Source organism: Papilio xuthus, unplaced genomic scaffold, assembly GCF_000836235.2.
Source record: "Papilio xuthus unplaced genomic scaffold, Pxut_1.1 DF826776.1, whole genome shotgun sequence".
In the NCBI taxonomy this organism is placed as follows: domain Eukaryota; kingdom Metazoa; phylum Arthropoda; class Insecta; order Lepidoptera; family Papilionidae; genus Papilio; species Papilio xuthus.
In genome coordinates this window covers 759825-780378 of record NW_013531873.1, presented here as the reverse complement: position 1 = coordinate 780378, position 20554 = coordinate 759825, and the positions used below count along the sequence as shown (strand labels likewise).

General features: G+C 33.4%; 1 protein-coding gene across 1 annotated transcript; it reads left to right on the top strand.

Moving 5' to 3' along the window:
- Positions 1-366: 366 nt before the first annotated feature.
- Positions 367-16290, top strand: LOC106122889 (uncharacterized). Its single transcript, XM_013319027.1, has 10 exons — positions 367-605; positions 1861-1969; positions 7644-7726; positions 9904-10032; positions 11153-11720; positions 12144-12271; positions 13067-13375; positions 14622-14771; positions 15284-15424; positions 15867-16290. Exons 2-10 carry the CDS (start codon positions 1890-1892, stop codon positions 15998-16000), a joined length of 1722 nt encoding a protein of 573 aa, XP_013174481.1. The 5' UTR covers positions 367-605; positions 1861-1889; the 3' UTR covers positions 16001-16290.
- Positions 16291-20554: the final 4264 nt, after the last annotated feature.

Below are 20554 nucleotides of genomic sequence, written 5' to 3'. Positions count from 1 at the left end.
TATGGAAATGTATGTATGTATGAAAATAAAACAAAACAAACCTTCCTTCTTCTTAATTAAATTATTTAGTTTGATGTTATGGGTTTTCTCAGTTCAAACTGTCAATCTGTGTTTTTGACATTTGGCATTCGCGCCCTGTCATTGGCTATGTGCTTTTTCGGAACAATGTTTTCATTTAGGCGGGAGTTTGGAATCTCTTATACATATTTTTTCTAGCATTGTAATTTGTTACCCAGGTTACTTTACGCTAATCTTAAAACAATATCCATGAAACTGTTATTTTCTAAACTAGTCACGTTCTGCTATACGTTATAACAGTTATTTCAACTCTTTCACAATCACTATATATAATCAGTGACGCGCGAAACCGCCTTGCGGTTGGTTGTGCGTTTACGTAAATTATTTAATTTTGAAAGTTTACAAAATATAAAACTTTATTGTAACAAAGGAAGTTAAACGTGACTAATAATATATTAACATATAATAATAGTGTTGTTGAATATCATTTATGTCGTGATTCAAATAGTAATCTGTTAAATTCATAACAAAACACATTAAGTAAATTTGATAATAGTTTGATGGATATCGCATACATAAAGTAATTGGTGAGTTAGATATTTCTTATTTTGTTGTTTTTAACATTTTTTTTCTATAAATCTGTGATAAAACAATCATTCTTGACCTAGCTAGGTGAGGTAATGCAATATTTAGTCGTTTAACGATTTAATCAACGTTCAGCTTCCTGGACAACAAACATCCATCCATTCAAATATTTATTATATTAGTAAGATAGTGTAATATAACTTTTAACGTACGTATAATTCTTTATTTTTGTTATTACTTTTATTATTTTAATTAAAATAGTTAAAACATTATCAAAGCAAAAGGGAAAGTTTCCATTTTAAAATTCTCGGTACGTATTGACCTTATAAGTTACGTAATTTTAAACTGTAGTTCCAAATAACGTTATTTTCTATTCAAACAAGTTACGATCGACATATATTCAAAGTTAGTACTCAAGAATATTAATAAAAAAAATTTACAAGACACAAAGACATAATAGCCTTTGTGTCTTATTTTATAGAGTATAAGCTGTCGCCTGTGACTCCGTCCGTGCGGAATAAAGAAAAACATATAGTAGCCTGTATTCAGTCCTTCTGGAGATACCTTCAGACAAACATCCATCCATCCATACATGAATACAAGATATTAGTAAGATGTAATACCGGAATGATGCACCACGCAATGCTGTCGAATCAACAAGACACGAGGAAGTATTTTCTTGCGAGTCTTACAGAAGTTTTGAGGACCCTGGTACGTTTCAATGGAGTTCCCAGGACTTGAGGTTAGCCGTGGATATCGGTGAATAGGAAACTCACATAACCCTGTCTTTCCTTCAAAAGGAATCTTACGAAGATTTCTCCTTAATACAACCCTTGCTCAACATGATACGCACCTCTAATCTTACTAATATTATAAATGCGAATGTTTAGATGGATGTTTGTTCGAAGGTATCTCCAAAACAGCTGAACGGATCTCGCTGAAATATGGCATAGATATAGAACATAGTCTGGAAGAACACATAGACTACTTATTACTTATTTTCATTTCCGCACAGAGACGCGGGCGACAGTTAATCATCTACTATACTATGCTTGTGTTAAAAAGAATAAATTATTTCTTTCTTTTCTATGTGGCCTGACTGAAAGTATGGAAACTCCTTGGACAGTTTGTCTTGTAAAATTATTATAGCACGCAAACTTTTAACAATCACGTCGCAGTGACGTCATCAAACTGTCTTGTAGATTAAAAAAAATATTATACCTAAGAGCTAATCACAATTATGTCTATCATCCACAGGTAATGGAAGTCAATTGAGTTGACACAAAATGGCAGCTTCCAGTCGGGTATCGATACAAGATGGCGGACAAGGGAATGTCAAACTACACCCGTATTTCGCGGCATTGATGTAAGTTGAAATTATTAAATTTAATCAACATCAGCGCAATATATGTCCCCACTGAGGGGCTCGGAGCCTACCCTAAGTTAAGGGTGACTAGGCCTTAGTTAACCACGCTGGCCAAGTGCAGTGACTTCACACATATCTTTGAATTACTTCTCAGATATGTGCAGCATCACGATGTTTTCCTTCACCGTAAGTTAGATAAATTTACATATGTAAATCAGAAATCGAAAAACACATTGGTAAATGGCGGGATTCGAACCCAGGACCTGCAGATTGCAAGTCAAGTGCTTGACCACTGAGCCACCGACGCTCTTAAATTAAATAGCCTTTTTTATCTTATACACTTTAGTTCCTTAGTTGGAACTATTCCAAGTTTTGAGTTCCCATGTTAGTTCTGCAGTTCCCTTAAATCCAACTAAATTTCTGATCGACATTCCGAAATTCATTATTCACGTTTTTCTCGACTTTATTTAAATAACGTTAACTTCCTTGCACTATTTAAAAAATTCAACCTCCTTACATAATAATCTAAGATGGTACTGGCCGGTAAGAAAACAATACCATGTGTATTATGAAACATAATTCCAATCGTTATATTCTACGATCAATTAGTCAAACAATTGCGCAATTTCTAGCCTCAACAATAGAAGTGTAACTCGCCCTCGAACCTAACTAACCTTTGATCTGTCAATCTCTTTTGTATATTGTCTAGCCAATGAGAATAGACAATTTGAAATTCGAATATTTTGCAAGATTTTAAAAATGGAATTTGATATTTTTATACGACAAATTCATATTTTAAAATTCGAATGAAAATTATTTCGAATTCGTTTTTTTTTAAATACTGAATTTTGTTATTTGACAGCTCGTTTTTTTAGATGTAATATTTTTGACTAACTGTCTTAAATTAGTAGCCTGTGTTCTTCCAGGCTTCTTCTATGTTCTATATGTATGCCAAATTTCATCAAGATCTATGCAGCCGTTCTGGAGATACCTTCAAATAAACATTTAAACCAGTGGTTCCCAAACTTATTTTGTCTACTGCCCACTTTGAGAATAAACATTTTTTAGCGCCCCCATATTAGATTTTAAGCAATCTTTTCATTCATATTAGTTGATGTTCACAAGTTTTTGTTAATAGCCGAGAGTACATGCAGTCGTTGTCTAAGAGGCCTCCTAGCTAAATAAAATTACAAATCAGCCCCAGGCCTCTACGCAACGCCACCATTTTCTTTCTGGGTCTCTTACCGCCCTTGAGACCTGCAGCATCCACAAGGGGGCGTTATCGCCCATTGGAAAAGACTGATTTATACAATCGCATTTATAATATTAGTAAGATTTAGCTAAAAACACCCATTCTACCACACCTAATTACTAACCTAATTATGATATCAGTATTTTAGGTGGCCAAACCTAGTTTTTATCAGATTTAGTTAATGCCGTGAAACTAGAAGTTAAATACTTATCTTGTTCAATATAGGTTATCATAGGAACATTTTATCAAATGGATTGAAGAGAAAGAGTTCTATAGAATAAGCATCATGAATTGACAAACTTTATTTTATTATTATTATTGTGAAAAATATAACGCATACAACGCCGGGTGAATATCATATGTATGAAGTTTTATCGTTATTTTTTGACGGTAGATGCAAAATTAGAAATGTAATGAAGGTAGTCAGTGAATCCTGTGAGGTTTATACTTACGAAAGAAAGAAAGAAAGAAAAGTTTTTATTATAGGTATTAAAGATTAAACCAAGAAACAATAACTAATATAAAAATTGTACATAACTGAGAAATTAAATTATATATAAGTTACTACATCAAAAAAATCAATTGCTGTTCGTTAGTTTTAGTCGTTAGTCGAGAACGGTTGAACGGATCTATCCTATCTTTATATAATGTGAGAAAAATTCTAATAATTGCGGGGAAAAGCTTAAAAACAGCCTTTTTCTTTTTCCCATATAAATAGCTGAATGGATCTCGTTGAAACTTGGCATATGAGGACATAGTCTGGACGAAGGCTAATAATTATGTTTTTTTTTTTTAATTACGAGCTAACGGATTCGCGAGAGACCAGCTATTTGTAATATAAATGTATGGAAGAGTTAATTAAATAGATAAAGATTGTGTAAATTCATGATTCTTTATTAAAAATCTTGTCCTAAGACAACTAAGAATTCGGTCAACGTGAAATCATTTTTAAAATTAAATACGTATATTTATTTTTAAAATATTTCGCCGTCATGTTGGAATCGCGCCCATTTCAATGTCAATGGGTCAATGACCTCGCACGTGTGGCAAGATGGCGGACGCGTGTGGAACGTGTATTGCCGCCTTTTCTTGTTTTATTTTAATTTCAAATATCAAGTTGCTAGTCGACCTTGAATATTGATTACATTGTAAGGAAATAAGATAATATTGACTAGCTATCACCTGTGACTTCGTCTGGTTGGAATAAAAATTCTTTCTTTTTAGAGTTACCTTTATACATCTAAGGTTGTCAGGTCTCCTTACCTAATAGCCGGACTGATGCAGTTTGGCCGGACATTTGGTTAGAAAGGCCGGACCTATATATTATTGAAGATTTTGCGATTGCGAAATGTAAAAAACGTAACAAAAGTCGTACAACCCGGACACCGTTTTGTCCGGACACGCTATCAAAAAGCCATCCTATGTCCGGCTTTATCCGGACATTCCCCATCTATATAGCTTTCATATTTATAGTATTAAAACGAATATTATCGTACTAATATTATAAATGTTTAGATGGATGTTTGTTTGAAGATATCTCCGGAACGACTTAACGGATTTTGATGAAATTTGGCACACATATAGAACATAATTTGGAAGAACACATAGGATACTTATTATGTTTTAATACGCACGGAGTCGCAGGCGACTGCTAGTTTACAACTAAACAAAGAAATAGTGCTTCATTTGTTATCACGCGTCTTTTCTTTATTTTTATTTAAATTTATAATTAATTACCAATATTGATATAGCACAGATGTTTGTTATGGCTTTGTAAGTTAATAGTCCGTTTACACATGTGTAAATATCGTTTTTCTCTTTTCAAATTAATTAAAAATAAAAGAAACAATTGTATGCAATACAAACCAACTGTTTGAAGGGCTTCAATTGTGCCTTTTAACATAGAAATATAAACATTTATTCTTTCTTGTTACAATTTTACAATAACATTGAAATTGACTCTAGTGACGTTTGCTTGACATACTAGTCGCCCGCGAATTCGTCATTGCGAAAATTGAAAAATCTTTATATATATAATTGTTCTGTGAGTGTGTATGTCACTGAACTTCTCTCAAACGACTGGAGCGATTTTGATGAAATTTTTTGTGTGTGTTCAAGGGGATCTGGGAATGGTTTAGATTCACAATTTTCATCAAATATTAACTTCATATTAATTTATTCAAATTAAAGACGTGCAGACAGGACAACGTCTGTCGGGTCCGCTAGTATCGTATAATATGCCTGTATGCAGCATCTACTTTTTTATATAATTAAATGGTAAACAAACAAGCTTTGGATTCGCTAAAATAGCGAAGCGACCGATGCACATAGTTATCTTAAGTCGCAGGCGACCGCTAGTATTTAAATGGAAAAACCTATTAGTAATTGGGGGATTCGAACCCAGGACCTGTTGACAAATTAACACCTGAGCCACCGAAACTCTAACTGCAATGTATTATATAAAGGCATATAAAATAAACTAAGGTCGAGGTTGTATATAAATAGATGTATATAAGCTTATCTTGTTTATATAATTAATTGGATCTTGTGGGACTTATATAACGGGTTATGTTATACGTTTGTCCGTAATAGTAACAATTCAAGGTCACGAAGCCGAAGATATAAAATGCATTGCATAGAATTTACTATATAATAAACTCTATGGTAAAATACTCGTACAAAACCTCCTTGTGCCTTTTAAAGGTTAAGTAGATGACCGAGGTTTGCTCAGTATTTTTTTTTAATTGTATTTTTTGGAAATTATATTTAAGTAGGAATTACTAATAAAATGATGAAATATGAATAATATTTTTCGATCTTACCCAAAGAAAAAGTTAAGTTTATGTTTAAGTTGATTATCGATAAAACACGAATAAAATGACATTTTCTAAATGATTCCTAGCTAGATCGAGTTATCGCCCCCGAAACTCCCTATATACTAAATTTTATAAAAATCGTTGGAGCCGATTCCGAGATTTATATATATATATATATATATATATATATACAAGAATTGCTCATTTAAAGATATAAGATTTATTAAAGACTAACTGTCGCAAGCGACTCCGTCAGCGCGAGACAAAAAAAAATCTTAATTAGTATCCTATATGTTCTTCCAGACTCTGTTCTACATCTATGCTAAACTTCAGTGAGCCATTCTGAATATACCTTCAAACAAACATCCATCCAAACATTCGTATTTGTAATATTAGTAAAAGGCACGAAAATATCGTAGATTTATGAATTTGGAACTGAAGAGAGGTGTGTCATCCCGCCAAATGGAGGTCCGTGGTCTGCCTACCCCTCTGGTTTACGGGCGTTACGTTGTAGATTATATACATTTTATAAGTTTATTTATTTTATTTTAAAATGGTTAAATCAAAGAATGATCCTTTCATTCCAATGCGACATCACAAAGAGCGTCAGTAGGTTAGAGACCGCTCTATCAATTTTGCTGCCGTCACGTAGTGATGTGCGATATACGATAACGCTATTATCGATACACCTCAGAAAATTCTTTATACAAGTAGAAAAAAAATATAGGTTATGTTACTTCTACATATTTATACTAATGTCATAAATACGAATATTAGATGGAGATGTATGGATGTTTTATAGAAGGCATCTCGAAGAGCTTCACGGTTCTTACTGAAATTTGGCATGGATGTAAACAGAACATAGCCTGGAAGAAAACATAGACTACTAATTCAGTTCATTTCGCGCGGACGGAGTCGCGAGCAACTGCTAGTTTACAATTAGTGTGTAGTATTTAGTGAAATCTGTCATTACTTATTATTGACTTTCAATAAACGTAAAATCATGATATTTTAATCAAACAACTTTATCGATAACGTTTATCAACAAATATCGATACATTGCCCCACTCTAAAGGCAATCGTCAGTAACAATTGAGGTCTATTTGCGTTCAGATAACGCGTTACCGAGGGCTCAATGTACGTATCTCGTTTGCACGTGGCATGTTATAAATTGGCAATAAGGGGGGAACAAGGGTGGGGATATTATTTGTAGGAAAACAATTACGTTCTTGAACTAAACCTTTTTATAATCTGTAACCTGTCATGATAGACTCCGTCCAAGCAGAATTAAAAACTTAATTAGTAACCTATGTGTTCTTCCAGAACGAGCTTCTTGACTTGCAATCTGCAGGTCCTAGGTTCGAACTCTGCCATATACCAATGTGTTTTTCGATTTCCGATTTACTTATTTATATTTATCTGACGTTCTTACGGTGAAGGAAAACATCGTGATGCTGCACATATCTGTGAAGAAATTCAATGATATGTGTGAAGTCACTGCACTTGGCACGCGTGGTTGACTATGGCCTATTCATCCTTAACTTAGGGTAGGTTCTGAGTCTCTCAGTGGGGACGTATACAGCTGATGATGTATTGTAACTTTCAGACGATGGTGTATATCTTCGATATGGACGACGGCCACTGTACTCCTGCACAGACTGATGACTGCACCAGTGCAGCCGATCACAGGTAACCAGCTCTTTTATTAATCTGTCAACTTATCAACAAAATTAAACTCTTGTTTTAGAAATCTATAGACTTTAAGACATTATTCGTTAGAATCCTTTGGCGCGAATGACGTGCTTTAGTTGCAAAGTCAAGTGTCAGAATGATTAGTGAGGGGACATAAACGTCGATACTTTAGTAAGGCTAGTGTTGCGATACACCGGCACTGTGTCGGATTTTCTTCCTAACAAGATAAAAAAGGATATATCGCCTCTTTACAAGAACAGTGTGAAATTTTCTAAAATACAGATATACAGAAGAGCAACCACCTGCCCTTATCCCTTTGGAGGGTAGGCACAGTATGTACTCAGCCTTATCGGTATAAACGGAAGACTTTTTTAGCGGGCTATTGCTTTTTTGTCTCAAATAAATAAGACAAAATTGACCAATTATCAAGTGCGATCGTAATATTCCACGGTATATCATGAGATAAAGTCGAATATGTTTAAACTAGCGGTCAACCGCGAATGCGCCCGAAATTACAAACATTAGTAGGCTATGTGTTCTTCCAGACTATGTTCTACATCTATGACATATTACATCGAGATATATTGCAGTCGTTCTGGAGATATTAGAGACTTAGGGTCCTTCAAGAAGCGAGCCTATCACTATCTCAAAGGCCGGCAACGCATCTGCGGTTCCTCTGGTATTGCTGATGTCCATGGGCGTCGTTGAACACCTCGGCGTTCCCGCTGCTCGTTTGCCCCCTTCTGTTATAAAAAAAAAGATATCTTCAAACAAACATCCATCTAAACATTCGCATTATTAGATTCACATATTCCAAGATATTTTCTACCAATGACCTTGACTAATATAGATAACGTATTACACAATAAAATATAATTATGTACATTAAATATTATCTACACGTGTTACTTATATAATGCATTATGTATTTACAGTGTTTATGTTATGTATTGTGGCGCGGAAAACATTTGAATTGCACTAAATGTCGCCCGCAACTCCGTCCGCGCGGAATTTTATAAAAATTAAGCCTATTTGTTGATATAAAGAGATGTATACAACCGTTCTTTAGATACCTTCTAACAAACATCCATCAAAACATACGTTTTTTTTTTATTTATCAAAAGGTGGCGAACTAACGGTCACCTGAAATCGCTGAAATAGCGAAGTGATCGTTGCCCATAGAAAGATGCACCGAAAGAAAATATTTTCCCTTTCCATGTATCATCTCACCCGAAAAGACACTTCCACTTCCTATCCTTTCCTTATAAGAGAAAGGGAGAAAGAGGAGTAAAATTAGGTCTCAGGGACGCACACTCATCAGACTGTAGTTGGAATAGCTTCCACTTGAGGCGTGTCTTCTGTGTGGTCGTGGTATTTCACCGGGCGAGCCAATTCGTGCGAACATGTTAAACCACTCGCTCTACCACTGTTATCGTATTTATAATATTAGATAAAGCGGATAATTCAAACATAAAGGCTTATGTTAGTTAAGATCGATTTCAGGGGAAATTGTGAGAAACATTTCTTTACAGTATGTTCCTTTTTAAATCTATTCTGTATCGTTATAGTCAAAGAGTCATCGGAGCAGAAATATATCTAGTCCTTCAAGGTTATATAATTGCAGTAACCAAGTGACTACTCACGTGTTGTTTTGAAACGTGATAGCTTGATCTAAGAATCATCTAACTACTATCTTACTAATATTATAAATGCGAATGTTTATATCAGTGGTTCCCAAACTTATTTTGTCTACTGCTCACTTTGAGAATATTTGTTAGCGCCCCCCATATTTTCACATATTTAAAAACCACTATAACTTCAAATTAAATTAATTAATTATTGTGACCTATATATGTATATTAACGGAGAATTGTAAAGGAAACATTTACTATAACCCGCAACTTGAGACCTGCAGCGCCCACAAGGGGGCGTTATCGCACACTTTGGGAAAGACTGGTTTAGATGGATGTTTGTTTGAAAGTATCTCCAGCACGGTTAACGGATTTTGATTAAATTTGGCATAGAGGAGAGGCACAGGCTAATTACGTCTTTTTCTTTATATTCAAGAGTCATGGGTATTAGCTAGGGTTTTGCTGATAATTCACAATAATTCTGAATATTTCTTTTTAATTAAGGGCAAAAGTCATAGGTTTATAATATGCGATGTATTCCAGGACCGAAGCCCCCGAAGCCACGTCCAGCTAGCAAGGAACATCTACATCCGGAGCCCCTGGTGGAATGCGTGGTGCTGTATCAGCCACCAATACACACGATGGACGTCATCTTCGTACATGGATTATATGGTATGACCAAGATTTAAATCTAAAACGACTATTAGGTAGGCTAATTTAATATTTGACATCTATCAATCTTACTAATATTATAAAATAGCTGTCGCCTGCGACTCCGTCCGCGTGGATATATAAAAAACTTTAGTGTAGCCCACCCATCCATCCACATCACATCCATCTAAACATTCGCATTTATAATATTAGTAAGTTAAATAAAAAGCAGTACTTCAAGGCATAAATTCGAAAAAAATGAATAAATAGTATCCTATGTCCGTCTCCTGGCTCTAAGCTACCTCCTCAACAATTTTCAGGCATATCGGTAAAGCCGTTCTTGAGTTATAAATAGTGTAACTAACATCACTTTCTTTTATATATATTAAATGTGTTTAAATGGATGGATGTTTGTTTGAAGGTTCTCGATGAAATTTCACATATATATAGAACATAGTCTGGAAGAACACATAGAAAGTTTTTTTTAATTAAGCACGGACGTAGTCACGGGCGACAGCTAGTATAATGGTTAATTCATACAATTACAAGAAGGTAACGTTAGTAATGTTATGAAAACATGTAAAGTTTCATAATACAGTATGGTCAGAAATGTACGTAATTTTGTAAACATATATGAGAAAGTTAGTACAAAACATTGCGACAAGGAAAATGAAACAGCCTGTGTAGTTTTTAAATTCCTCTTTATTTTGTAGCGAGCTTTGTATGGGTTAACATTTTTTAAACTTAATAATATTATAAATGCGAGTTACTGAAATCGCTGAAATAGCGAAGTGACCGTTGCACATAGACATACGCAATTGCATATGCGTTACCTACCTTTAATCCACGGAGGAGATGCACAGAAAGAAAATATCTTCCCTTTCCATACATCCTCTCATCCGGAAAGTCACTTCCACTTCCCATCCTTTACTTTTAAGAAATAAAGGACAAAAATTAAGTCTCCGGCCTCCTAGATGGATGTTTGTTAGAAAATCTCCAAAACGGCTCAACGAATTGCGATGAAATTTGTCATACATATAGAACATAATCTGGAAGAACACATAGGATGCTTATTTTTTTTTTAATTCGCAGATAGAGTCACAGGCGACAGCTTGTTATAATTTTTTTCTGTATCTTTCAGGGTCATTAGGTAACACATGGCGTCAAGGTGAATGGAGAATAAATTATAAAACTGACCCAATAAAAGTTCCATTACGTCGACCTCATTGTATACCAACCGCGTGCGCTTGTAAATGGGACAAAGATGAAAAAACAATTAAAACATGTGAATGCGATTTCTTAAACGAATCAAAATTATCAAATCGAATCGATTATAATGATAAAAAAATCGAAAATGATGATATATATGAGAACTATAGAAAAGTGTTGCCAGATGACGATTTATTTATAACAGAGAAATTTTATAATAATACGTTACTTGATCAAGTTGAAATTGTTGGTAATTTTGAGACGCAAGCTAATTTTGTACGCGATTTATTCGAGAAGAATTGCGAAGAGGATGTTATTAAGAACTGTCAATGTCAAAATGACAGTTGTCTTGGATGTGGTTGTGTGTGTGATGGATGTTATTCTCCTTGTTGGCCGAGAGATTGGATTAAAATAGATTTTCCAGGTGCTAGAGTTTTATCTATTAATTATACGAGCGATCCGTATTTATGGCGGCCATTGTGGATCAAAGAAAGCAAGAGGTAGGTTTTTTTAATATGGCAACTTAATTCATATTTTATTTCAATCTTATATTTTATCGTTATTTTTTAAATCACTGGATAATTTGAAGAAATATTATAAAACACGAATGTTAATGAAAAAAAAATTGTCTATGTTGAAAATATTTCTGGTCTGGATCTAGAAAACTATATTCAAACAAGGATATGTCCCAATAACAGTTAGTTGTCAAAAAATCGTGTAGAAAAACATGTCTTGACAGCTACAGTACTAAGTGTCAAATTTTGACAGGAGTTAGTGAGCTAATTTACTGTTAACTTATACCTACAGTTAGATATGTTCCTTACCTTTATCGGTATACGTCCGTTAGACCACACAGGACGCACGAATTAACTAATTCTTTATAACTTCTTACTAAATATGTTTAACAAGATTCTTTTCAATAGGCAAAGGTTACATGAACGCGCTGAACAAATGATGGAGCAACTTCTATTTCTAGGAGTTGGTGAGAAACCTATAGTATGGGTAGGACATTCGAAAGGCGGGTTGTTCATCAAACAGATTTATTGTGAAGGTAATTTCAACTTGACACGTTCCTGAGATAAAGTCTTGATAGACTACAGAGTGATCCTATAGATCAGTGGTTCCCAAACTTATTTTGTCTACTGCCCACTTTGAGAATAAATATTTTTTTAGCACTCCCATATTTTCACATATTTAAAAAGCACTATAACTTCAAATTAATTAATTATTGTGACTTATATATGTATATTAACGGAGAATTGTAAAGGAAACTTACTATAACCCGCAACTTGAGACCTGCAGCGACCACAAGGGGGCGTTATCGCACACTTTGGGAAAAACTTCTATAAGGGTACCGTTTTCTTCTAACGTATGGAATACTAAAAATGACCATACAGGCAACGTCTTCAAAACGCGACAATTTAAGTCGCTAAGTGACTTACGTGATACAACCATAGATTCTCTCAAACATCTTACTAATATTATAAATGCGAATGTTTAGATGTTTGTTTGAAGATATCTCTAGAACGTCTGAACGGATCTCGATGAAATTTGACATACATATGGAACATAGTCTGGAAGAACATGTAGGCTATTTTTTTAAAATTCCGCCCGAACAGAGTCGCGGGCGACAGCTACTATAGTTATAAAGTACTAACTATACTCGCGAGTCTTAAAAAAAGGTTCCTAAAGGGTTTTTCTAGCAATTATTAGAATTTTTCTCACCTTTTAAACCTTCCCTAGACCTCCACGAACATTTCAAGACCAAGATAAGATTCCGTTCAGTCATTCTCGAGTTGTAGCGAGACTAACAAACAGCAATTAATTTATATATTTCTGATTTCAGCTTACGATGCATATTTAAAAATAAACAATACCAAAGAAAACAAAGAAACAACTGAAACTAACCTACAGGATGTTCTAAATGGGAATATTGATAAAGAATTAGAAAATAATAATATTATAAAAGAAAATATCGCTAACGAAGCGAAATTGAGTAATATTATTAATTATGTATTCAGATTACAAAATAAAGATATGTTAGATAATAAATTACAAACTATAAGAATTGACGAACAAACAGATGATCACATTAATTATGAAGAAAATGATAATACCAAAGAAATTAATACTGAAATATCTTCTAATGAGAAAGGTATAAAAACATAATATTATATATATACTAGCGGAGCCGACAGACGTTGTCCTGTCTACACGTCTATAATTTGAATAAATTAATATGAAGTTAATATTTGATGAAAATTGTGAATCTAAACCATTCCCAGATCCACTTGAACACACACAAAAAATCTCATCAAAATCGCTCCAGTCGTTTGAGAGAAGTTCACTGACATACACACTCACAGAAGAATTATATATATATAAATTCTCGTGTCACAATTTTCGTTCCCATACTCCTCCGAAACGACTTGACAGATTCTCATGAAATTTTGTGAGCATATTGAGTAGCTCTGAGAATCGGACAACATCTATTTTTAATCCCGCGCGGACGGAGTCGCGGGCGACAGCTAGTATATATTAAATTTATCCTTTAATTCAGTATAAACTAGATAATCTAGAATCCAAAGGCAGTTATAAACTCTTGCTTTTATTTTTCTTTCATTTAAATATTCTTTTACCACTGTAAAGCTATCAGCTCATTATATTTACATCCACTGAGGGTCTCGGAGACTACCCTAAGTTAGGTCATAGTGAATGCTGACCCAGTGCGACTTCACATATATCTTTGAACTTCACAGATATGTGCATCAAGAGCGTCGATAACTCAGGGTTTAAACACTTGACTTGTAATCTGCAGGTCCTGGGTTCGAATCCCACCATGTACAATTGTATTTTCCTTTTCCGATTTACGGTAAAGGAAACATCGTGATGCTGCACATATCTGAGATATTCAAAGACATGTGTGAAGTCACTGCACTTGGTCAGCGTGGTTGACTATGACCTAATCACCCTTAACAGGGTAGGCTCCGAGCCCCTCAGTAGGGAGGTATAGTGAGCTGGTGATTTTACGTAAAAACACATTGGTACATGTCGGGATTCGAAGCCAGGAGCTGCAGATTCAATAAAGCAATATCACTGAGTAATTAAGAGATATTTAATATTTTCATAAAAACAATGATAACAATAATCACCTCTAGCTCTTGTACTAACATTAGTACAAGAGCTATATCTTACTTATATTATAAATGCGAATGTTTAGATGTATATATGTATTAGAAGATATCTCCGCAACGACTGAACGGATCTTGATGAAATTTGTCATACATATAGAACATAGTCTGGAAGAACACATAGGATACTTAATATTTTTTAATTCCTCACGGACGGAATGCTAGTTTTAGCAATAAATGGATGTTTATCTCTCTATTTTTCTCTTCTAGAAGATTCTTTAGAATTATCAAAGAGAGCCAATTTATGGAATAACAGTGTTGGCTTCATGTTCTACTCTGTACCACATCGAGGTTCTCCACTTGCGGATATAAAGACGCCGATTACAGCTAGAAGTATTGAATTACTGGAAATATGCAAAGGTAATCTTACTAATATTATAAATGCGAATGTTTAGATGTTTGTTTGAGGGTATCTCCAGAACAGCTTCATAGATCTTGATGAAATTTGTCATACATGTAGATCATAGTCTGGAAGAACACATAGGCTACTTATTAAATTTTTATTTTAATTCGGACAGTGTCGCGGGCAAAAGCTAGTCTTACTAATATAAATGCTATACTTTGTATGGATCATACATGTAGAACATAGTCTGGAAGTACACATAGGCTATTTTCTTTAACGTGCAGACGGAGTCGCGAGCGACAGCTAGTAGTATTATAGATGGATGTTGATGAAATTTGTCATACATATAGAACATAGTCTGGAAGAACATATAGATTTCTATGAGATTTGATTAACATATTTACTAGAAATATGACATAAATATTCCCAAATAATACTTAGTAATATTATACATCCTGTATTCATTCCAAACGAACAAAGTAATGTGAAAAAGGTAGTTTATGACGTAATTTCTATACCTAATTTCCAGATTGCTCTTTATTATTGGATCTACAATCACGTTGGCTTCAAGCCACAGAAAAGTCCCAACCAGCTGTCAACAGTTTGGTGGAAACTTGCAAGACACTCATGTCTTTACTCTGGCTAAGGATCGTCAGTGTTGATTCTGCTGGTAAGTTACACTCAAAGATGTCACTAAGTGACATACTAAACCTTACGACTAACACAATGTCAGTATAACAGAAATACCTTTTAAATATATAAAAAAGTGTCTAGACAGACTGACGGACAATAAAGTGATCCTATAAGGGTTCCGTTTTTTTCTTTCGAGGTACGGAACTTTAAAAAGACGTTTTCTATGTTTATACCAAACTTCATTCAAATCTTAGCTGTTCTGGAGATAGCTTCTAACAAATTGCTGCAAAACAAAACTTATAAGGAAAGGATGGGAAGGGGAAGTGGATTTGATCGAGGGAATGACGCATAGGAAGGGGAAATATCCTCATTCTATGTCTATGGGCAATGATAGTTTCGCTATTTTAGCGAATTAAGGTATCAGTTGACTCATTTGTCCCATAAATATTTGTAATAATTTTCATAATCTCATCTCTCAGACCCCGGCATCGGCGCACTGTCCGGTGTCTCAGTAGACCACAGAGAAATCTGCAAACCTTCCAGTAGGAAATGTCTTTTATATCGAGAATTAAAGATTCTAATACAGAATGCTCTTAACAAACATAAAAGCTAGAAAGGACTGAAAATACTAAATTTGCGTAAACATATCGCGTTCAGTAGAAATAAGAAATGATTACTGTCTGTATGTATCACTTTGATATCAAAATAATTGATTTAACACGTTAAATGCCACTCCGGTCACCGGTGACCGTGCATCTGCATTTAAACGCCGCGTAGGACACTTATGGACGTAGGTTTTTTATATCTACGAAATCCAGCTTCTGATTGACCTTCTTCTAGTGCCTCTTCAGTCTTGAACTTTAACCCTTAATTCGACGAAAATTTTTGTAGCAAAAAACTGTTTTTTTTAATAAAGTCATACTTACGTAATTTTCTCTAAACTAGTTTAGTAAATTTTTTAAATTAGTTGTTCGTCACACTGGAGACCATCGAATTAAGGGTTAAACTAGATGTATTTTGACGATTCGTTATTAAGCATATTTCCAGCTAATTTTTTTCTATTTTTACTATGGCATTTAACGTGTTAAATGTAATTTGGTTAGAGAAAGGAAGGCTACTTTAACGCGAATAGATTTTAAGGTATTGAAAGTTTGTAAAAACTTAAACTTTCCAAAAAAACCGTAGACAAATTACAATTTCTAGTTTTATTGAATTCGAATATATATGTCATTGTTTCAACAAAGTGGAAACTTTCAGCGGGACAATAATCTCGCAACTACACGAAAATGATCATAGACAATCCAATTCAAATCATTATTCACAGATTTTTATATTAATATATCTGTCTGGATGTATGTCATGCATATTAAAAAAAATATATATTTTTTTATGTTTCGAAGTGTTTTTACGAAAAAAATTACAGTTATCAAGAAAATATAATAAGTACACGAGTTTTTTTTATGCTGTTTCTAATATTGATTAAAAATTTCTATGGAAACGTAACATTTTTGGACTATTCAAAGTCACATATACTGTCGCGCTGAACCACCCTGTATAAACAATGGGACCTAGGATGTTACCTTGTGGTACTCCTCATTTAAAATCAAACTGTGATTGTATTTCATTTTAGTGCAATATATATGTATTAATATATAATATATTGTATGTTATTTACTTTTAAGATATACAGCGTGTTCCAAAATTCAACGATATAACACTAATGGTGTATAGCCATATCATATCCATTTTTTTACACGGTTACATGTCAAACTTGATCAAAAGTTAAAATGTTGTAAAATTTCAAGAAAACATACAAAGTAAATTATTTTTTGTGCTTAAATTACGAATGTTTTGGTCCAATTTTTTAACTGATTTAATAGCTATGTTACTTAGGAAGCTAATACAAAAATTGCAGGAATATCTTCATATTTGTAGCGACAGTGTCTTATATGGGGGAGGGTATCAAATTTTAAGAAAAGTTACAAAAGTTAATGTAACTTTTAAACAAAAAGCGTTAGATTTTTTTTAGTATTTTCCCCGTGTAGTTATCGATATGGCTATACACAGTTTCCGTTTTATCGTTGTATTTTGGGACACGCTGTATAATTAAGATTTGTGTGTATTTTTAAGGTTTTTACATGTATTATGACATCGTATGCATTTTTCTTCATCTATCTATATTTTTTATTTCATTAATAATTAAAATTTATTTCTTTTGACGATTAATTACAAAGAAATAAAATATATAATATTTGAACTGACATTTATTAAATGGATAGGTTATAAGCCATAGTATTTTGTGCCTAATTGATTTTCGTAATTATTCTTTGATAGCGTTTAATCGTTGGTTTCTGAGATGAAAATGTGTTTAATCTTTGAGAAAAGATAGGTTTTATAATTGGATTTCGGTCTCAGAAACTCACGATAAGTCGAAACGAAGCAAAAACTATCTATTCTAAGCAAATAAACTACCCTTTAGAGCTGATTATATAATGTTTTTAGATATCTTGACGGCTCTTTAACTTTGCACATGCGCAGAAGCGTTGCAACGTACAAGACCTTGAGCCGGCAGGATATATGAAAAGTGTTATACCTAATATTTCATCAATTATTCCGATCTCTAGATGTTACTCGTAGTTAAGTAATAATAGAATTTAAACAGTATAATTGCTACGCGTGCACAATAACATGATAATCCGGCTCGAAGGACCATATTGGAATTGCTGATTGTTTTGGAATTGAAAAAAGTTTATGGTTACGCTTTCTCTTGTTAGGAGTTAAAGGACATAATTTACGTCTTTACTTCAATATTTTTTCTTCGTCAAAGAGTCTGTAATCTGTCAACGATTATATTTGCGTTCAAAAGCTTCTTTACTGTGCATTACATTCTCTTTGACAAAAAAACTATAAAAATACAAAACCGTATCATCTTGTCATGTTATTGTACACGGGTAGCAATGATAAATTCCATACAAGTCAATTATAGCTAATGTAAGCATTTAGTTATTTGTTTTATTATTAAATAAATTTATCTTTAAACTGTTTTATTTTAATATGATTTCAAATCTTACAATAATAAGTAAGTTTTTTAGTAAACTTCAAATATATTATCAATTAGTCTGTTTTTAAGACAATTTTTCAAACCTAGAACTAATGTATACAAAATAAACATAGAATAGTCTGGAAAAACACACTTTTTTTTAATTCCTCGTAATAAAAAGCCACAAAATTTGATTTTTTGATATTGAAATATTCAATCTTAAAACAAATATCACCAACACAATGACTTTTTATATAATACATTTCTTTGACAATTAATCACATAATACCTGACTGACTAAACGTGGGTTTCTAAGATCAGATTAATAGGAAGACCAATAACAGGGATCTATATATATAAAAGAAAGTGGTGTTAGTTACACTATTTATAACTCAAGAACGACTTTACTGATGTCTGAAAATTGGTGAGGAGGTAGCTTAGAGCCAGAAGATGGACATAGGATACTATTTATTCATTTTTTCGAATTTATGCCTTGAAGAGCTGTTTTTGATTTAATTTACTAATATTTTAAATACGAATGTTTAGATGGATGTGATGTGGATGGATGGCTACACAAATTAAGTTTATTATAAAGAAATATTGGTCTCGGAAACCTACGGTAAGAGGTTAATAAGTTTTATCTTAATACTTGTCAGAAACGTCTTGACTGATTTTTATGACATTTTATATGCATATTTAGTAACTAAGAATCATCTCGGAACGGAGTCTTTGGTGACAGTTAATAAATATTTAAATTTATTTGTGATTTCCTACAGCCTGAACTAATGAACCAATTTTGACAAATAAGGTGTCATTCGATTCGTATTCTTCCCCTCAGTGTCATAAGTTAATTTAAATTGGTATAAAACACATATGAGGTAAAATTCTAATGTACCAAAAAACGATTTAAAACCTGAATCGCCATTGATATTAGTCTTCGAAGATAAAGTAGCTAATATTTTTTGTTAAAAAACAAAATTTAAAAAATCTGCCTTTAGAGCCCGAGTCAGTCAGGTTTTTTTTAAATTAAAGTAAAATACATAATTTATACTTAATATAACAAAGAAAAACATTTATACTAAAAAAATATCACTTAATTAAAAGATTTACAAACAAAATACAGTAAAAACCGGTTACAACGACATAGATGGTATCGGCGCTATTAAGTCGCAATAACAGATAGCCATATTATTACTATCGTATTTTTTTAACTTAGTTGTGTAGCATTCAGACGGATTGTACTATTTTGGTTTCCATAACCGATATATCTCCAAATTGTGTCGTTATAACCGATTTTTACTGTACATACGAACCTCTATAAGCGAGAGTCATTGTCTTGTCAAACCTCTATAAGCGAGAAACTCGGGTTAGAGAGAAACCTCTATAAGCGAGAAACTCGGATTAGAGAGAAACCTCTATAAGCGAGAAACTCGGGTTAGAGAGAAACCTCTATAAGCGAAAAGCTCGGGTTAGAGAGAAACCTCTATAAGCAAGAAACTTGGGTTAGAGAGAAACCTCTATAAGCGAGAAACTCGGGTTAGAGAAAAACCTCTATAAGCAAGAAACTCGGGTTAGAGAGGAAACTTTATAAACGAGAAACTCGGGTTAGGGAGAAACCTCTATAAGCAAGAAACTCGTGTTAGAGAGAAACCTCTAAAAGCGACATAAATATCGCGGTTAGGACTCTCGCTTATTCAGGTTCGAATTCTACTCATCTGTCACCTAAATAGGACACAACCCAGATCGTATAACACAATGCAGGCGAAAAAAAAACTATCTTTATTACTTAATATACCATTGAAAGGATTCAGATAAATTGCGCGAAAAGAGCTGTCAGTCTGACAGCTGTCAAAGTGACGTAACGTAAGCTCAATGAGTAGAGCTTAAGTAGAGATTCGAATTAATTTTAATATCTACTTAATTTTAAAATTTTATAGATAAACAAGAATATATGAAATTGTACTGGGGCATAGACTTTGACCTAGTTAACTTAGGGTACACTCAGAAACCCTCAGGAGACGTATAGTTCACAAATACATCTTGAATTAAAATTAGCACGATTTTTATATATATCCTTAGCTATGTTTGTTTTAAAATCAAATATTCATACATTTGGATTATTAATAA

Coding starts and splice junctions, on each gene's coding strand:
- LOC106122889 (XM_013319027.1), top strand. CDS start 1,890: ATGGCAGCTTCCAGTCGGGTATCGATACAAGATGGCGGACAAGGGAAT. Junction 14,772..15,283: donor ATTACTGGAAATATGCAAAG/GTAATCTTACTA, acceptor CCTAATTTCCAG/ATTGCTCTTTATTATTGGAT. Junction 15,425..15,866: donor CGTCAGTGTTGATTCTGCTG/GTAAGTTACACT, acceptor CTCATCTCTCAG/ACCCCGGCATCGGCGCACTG.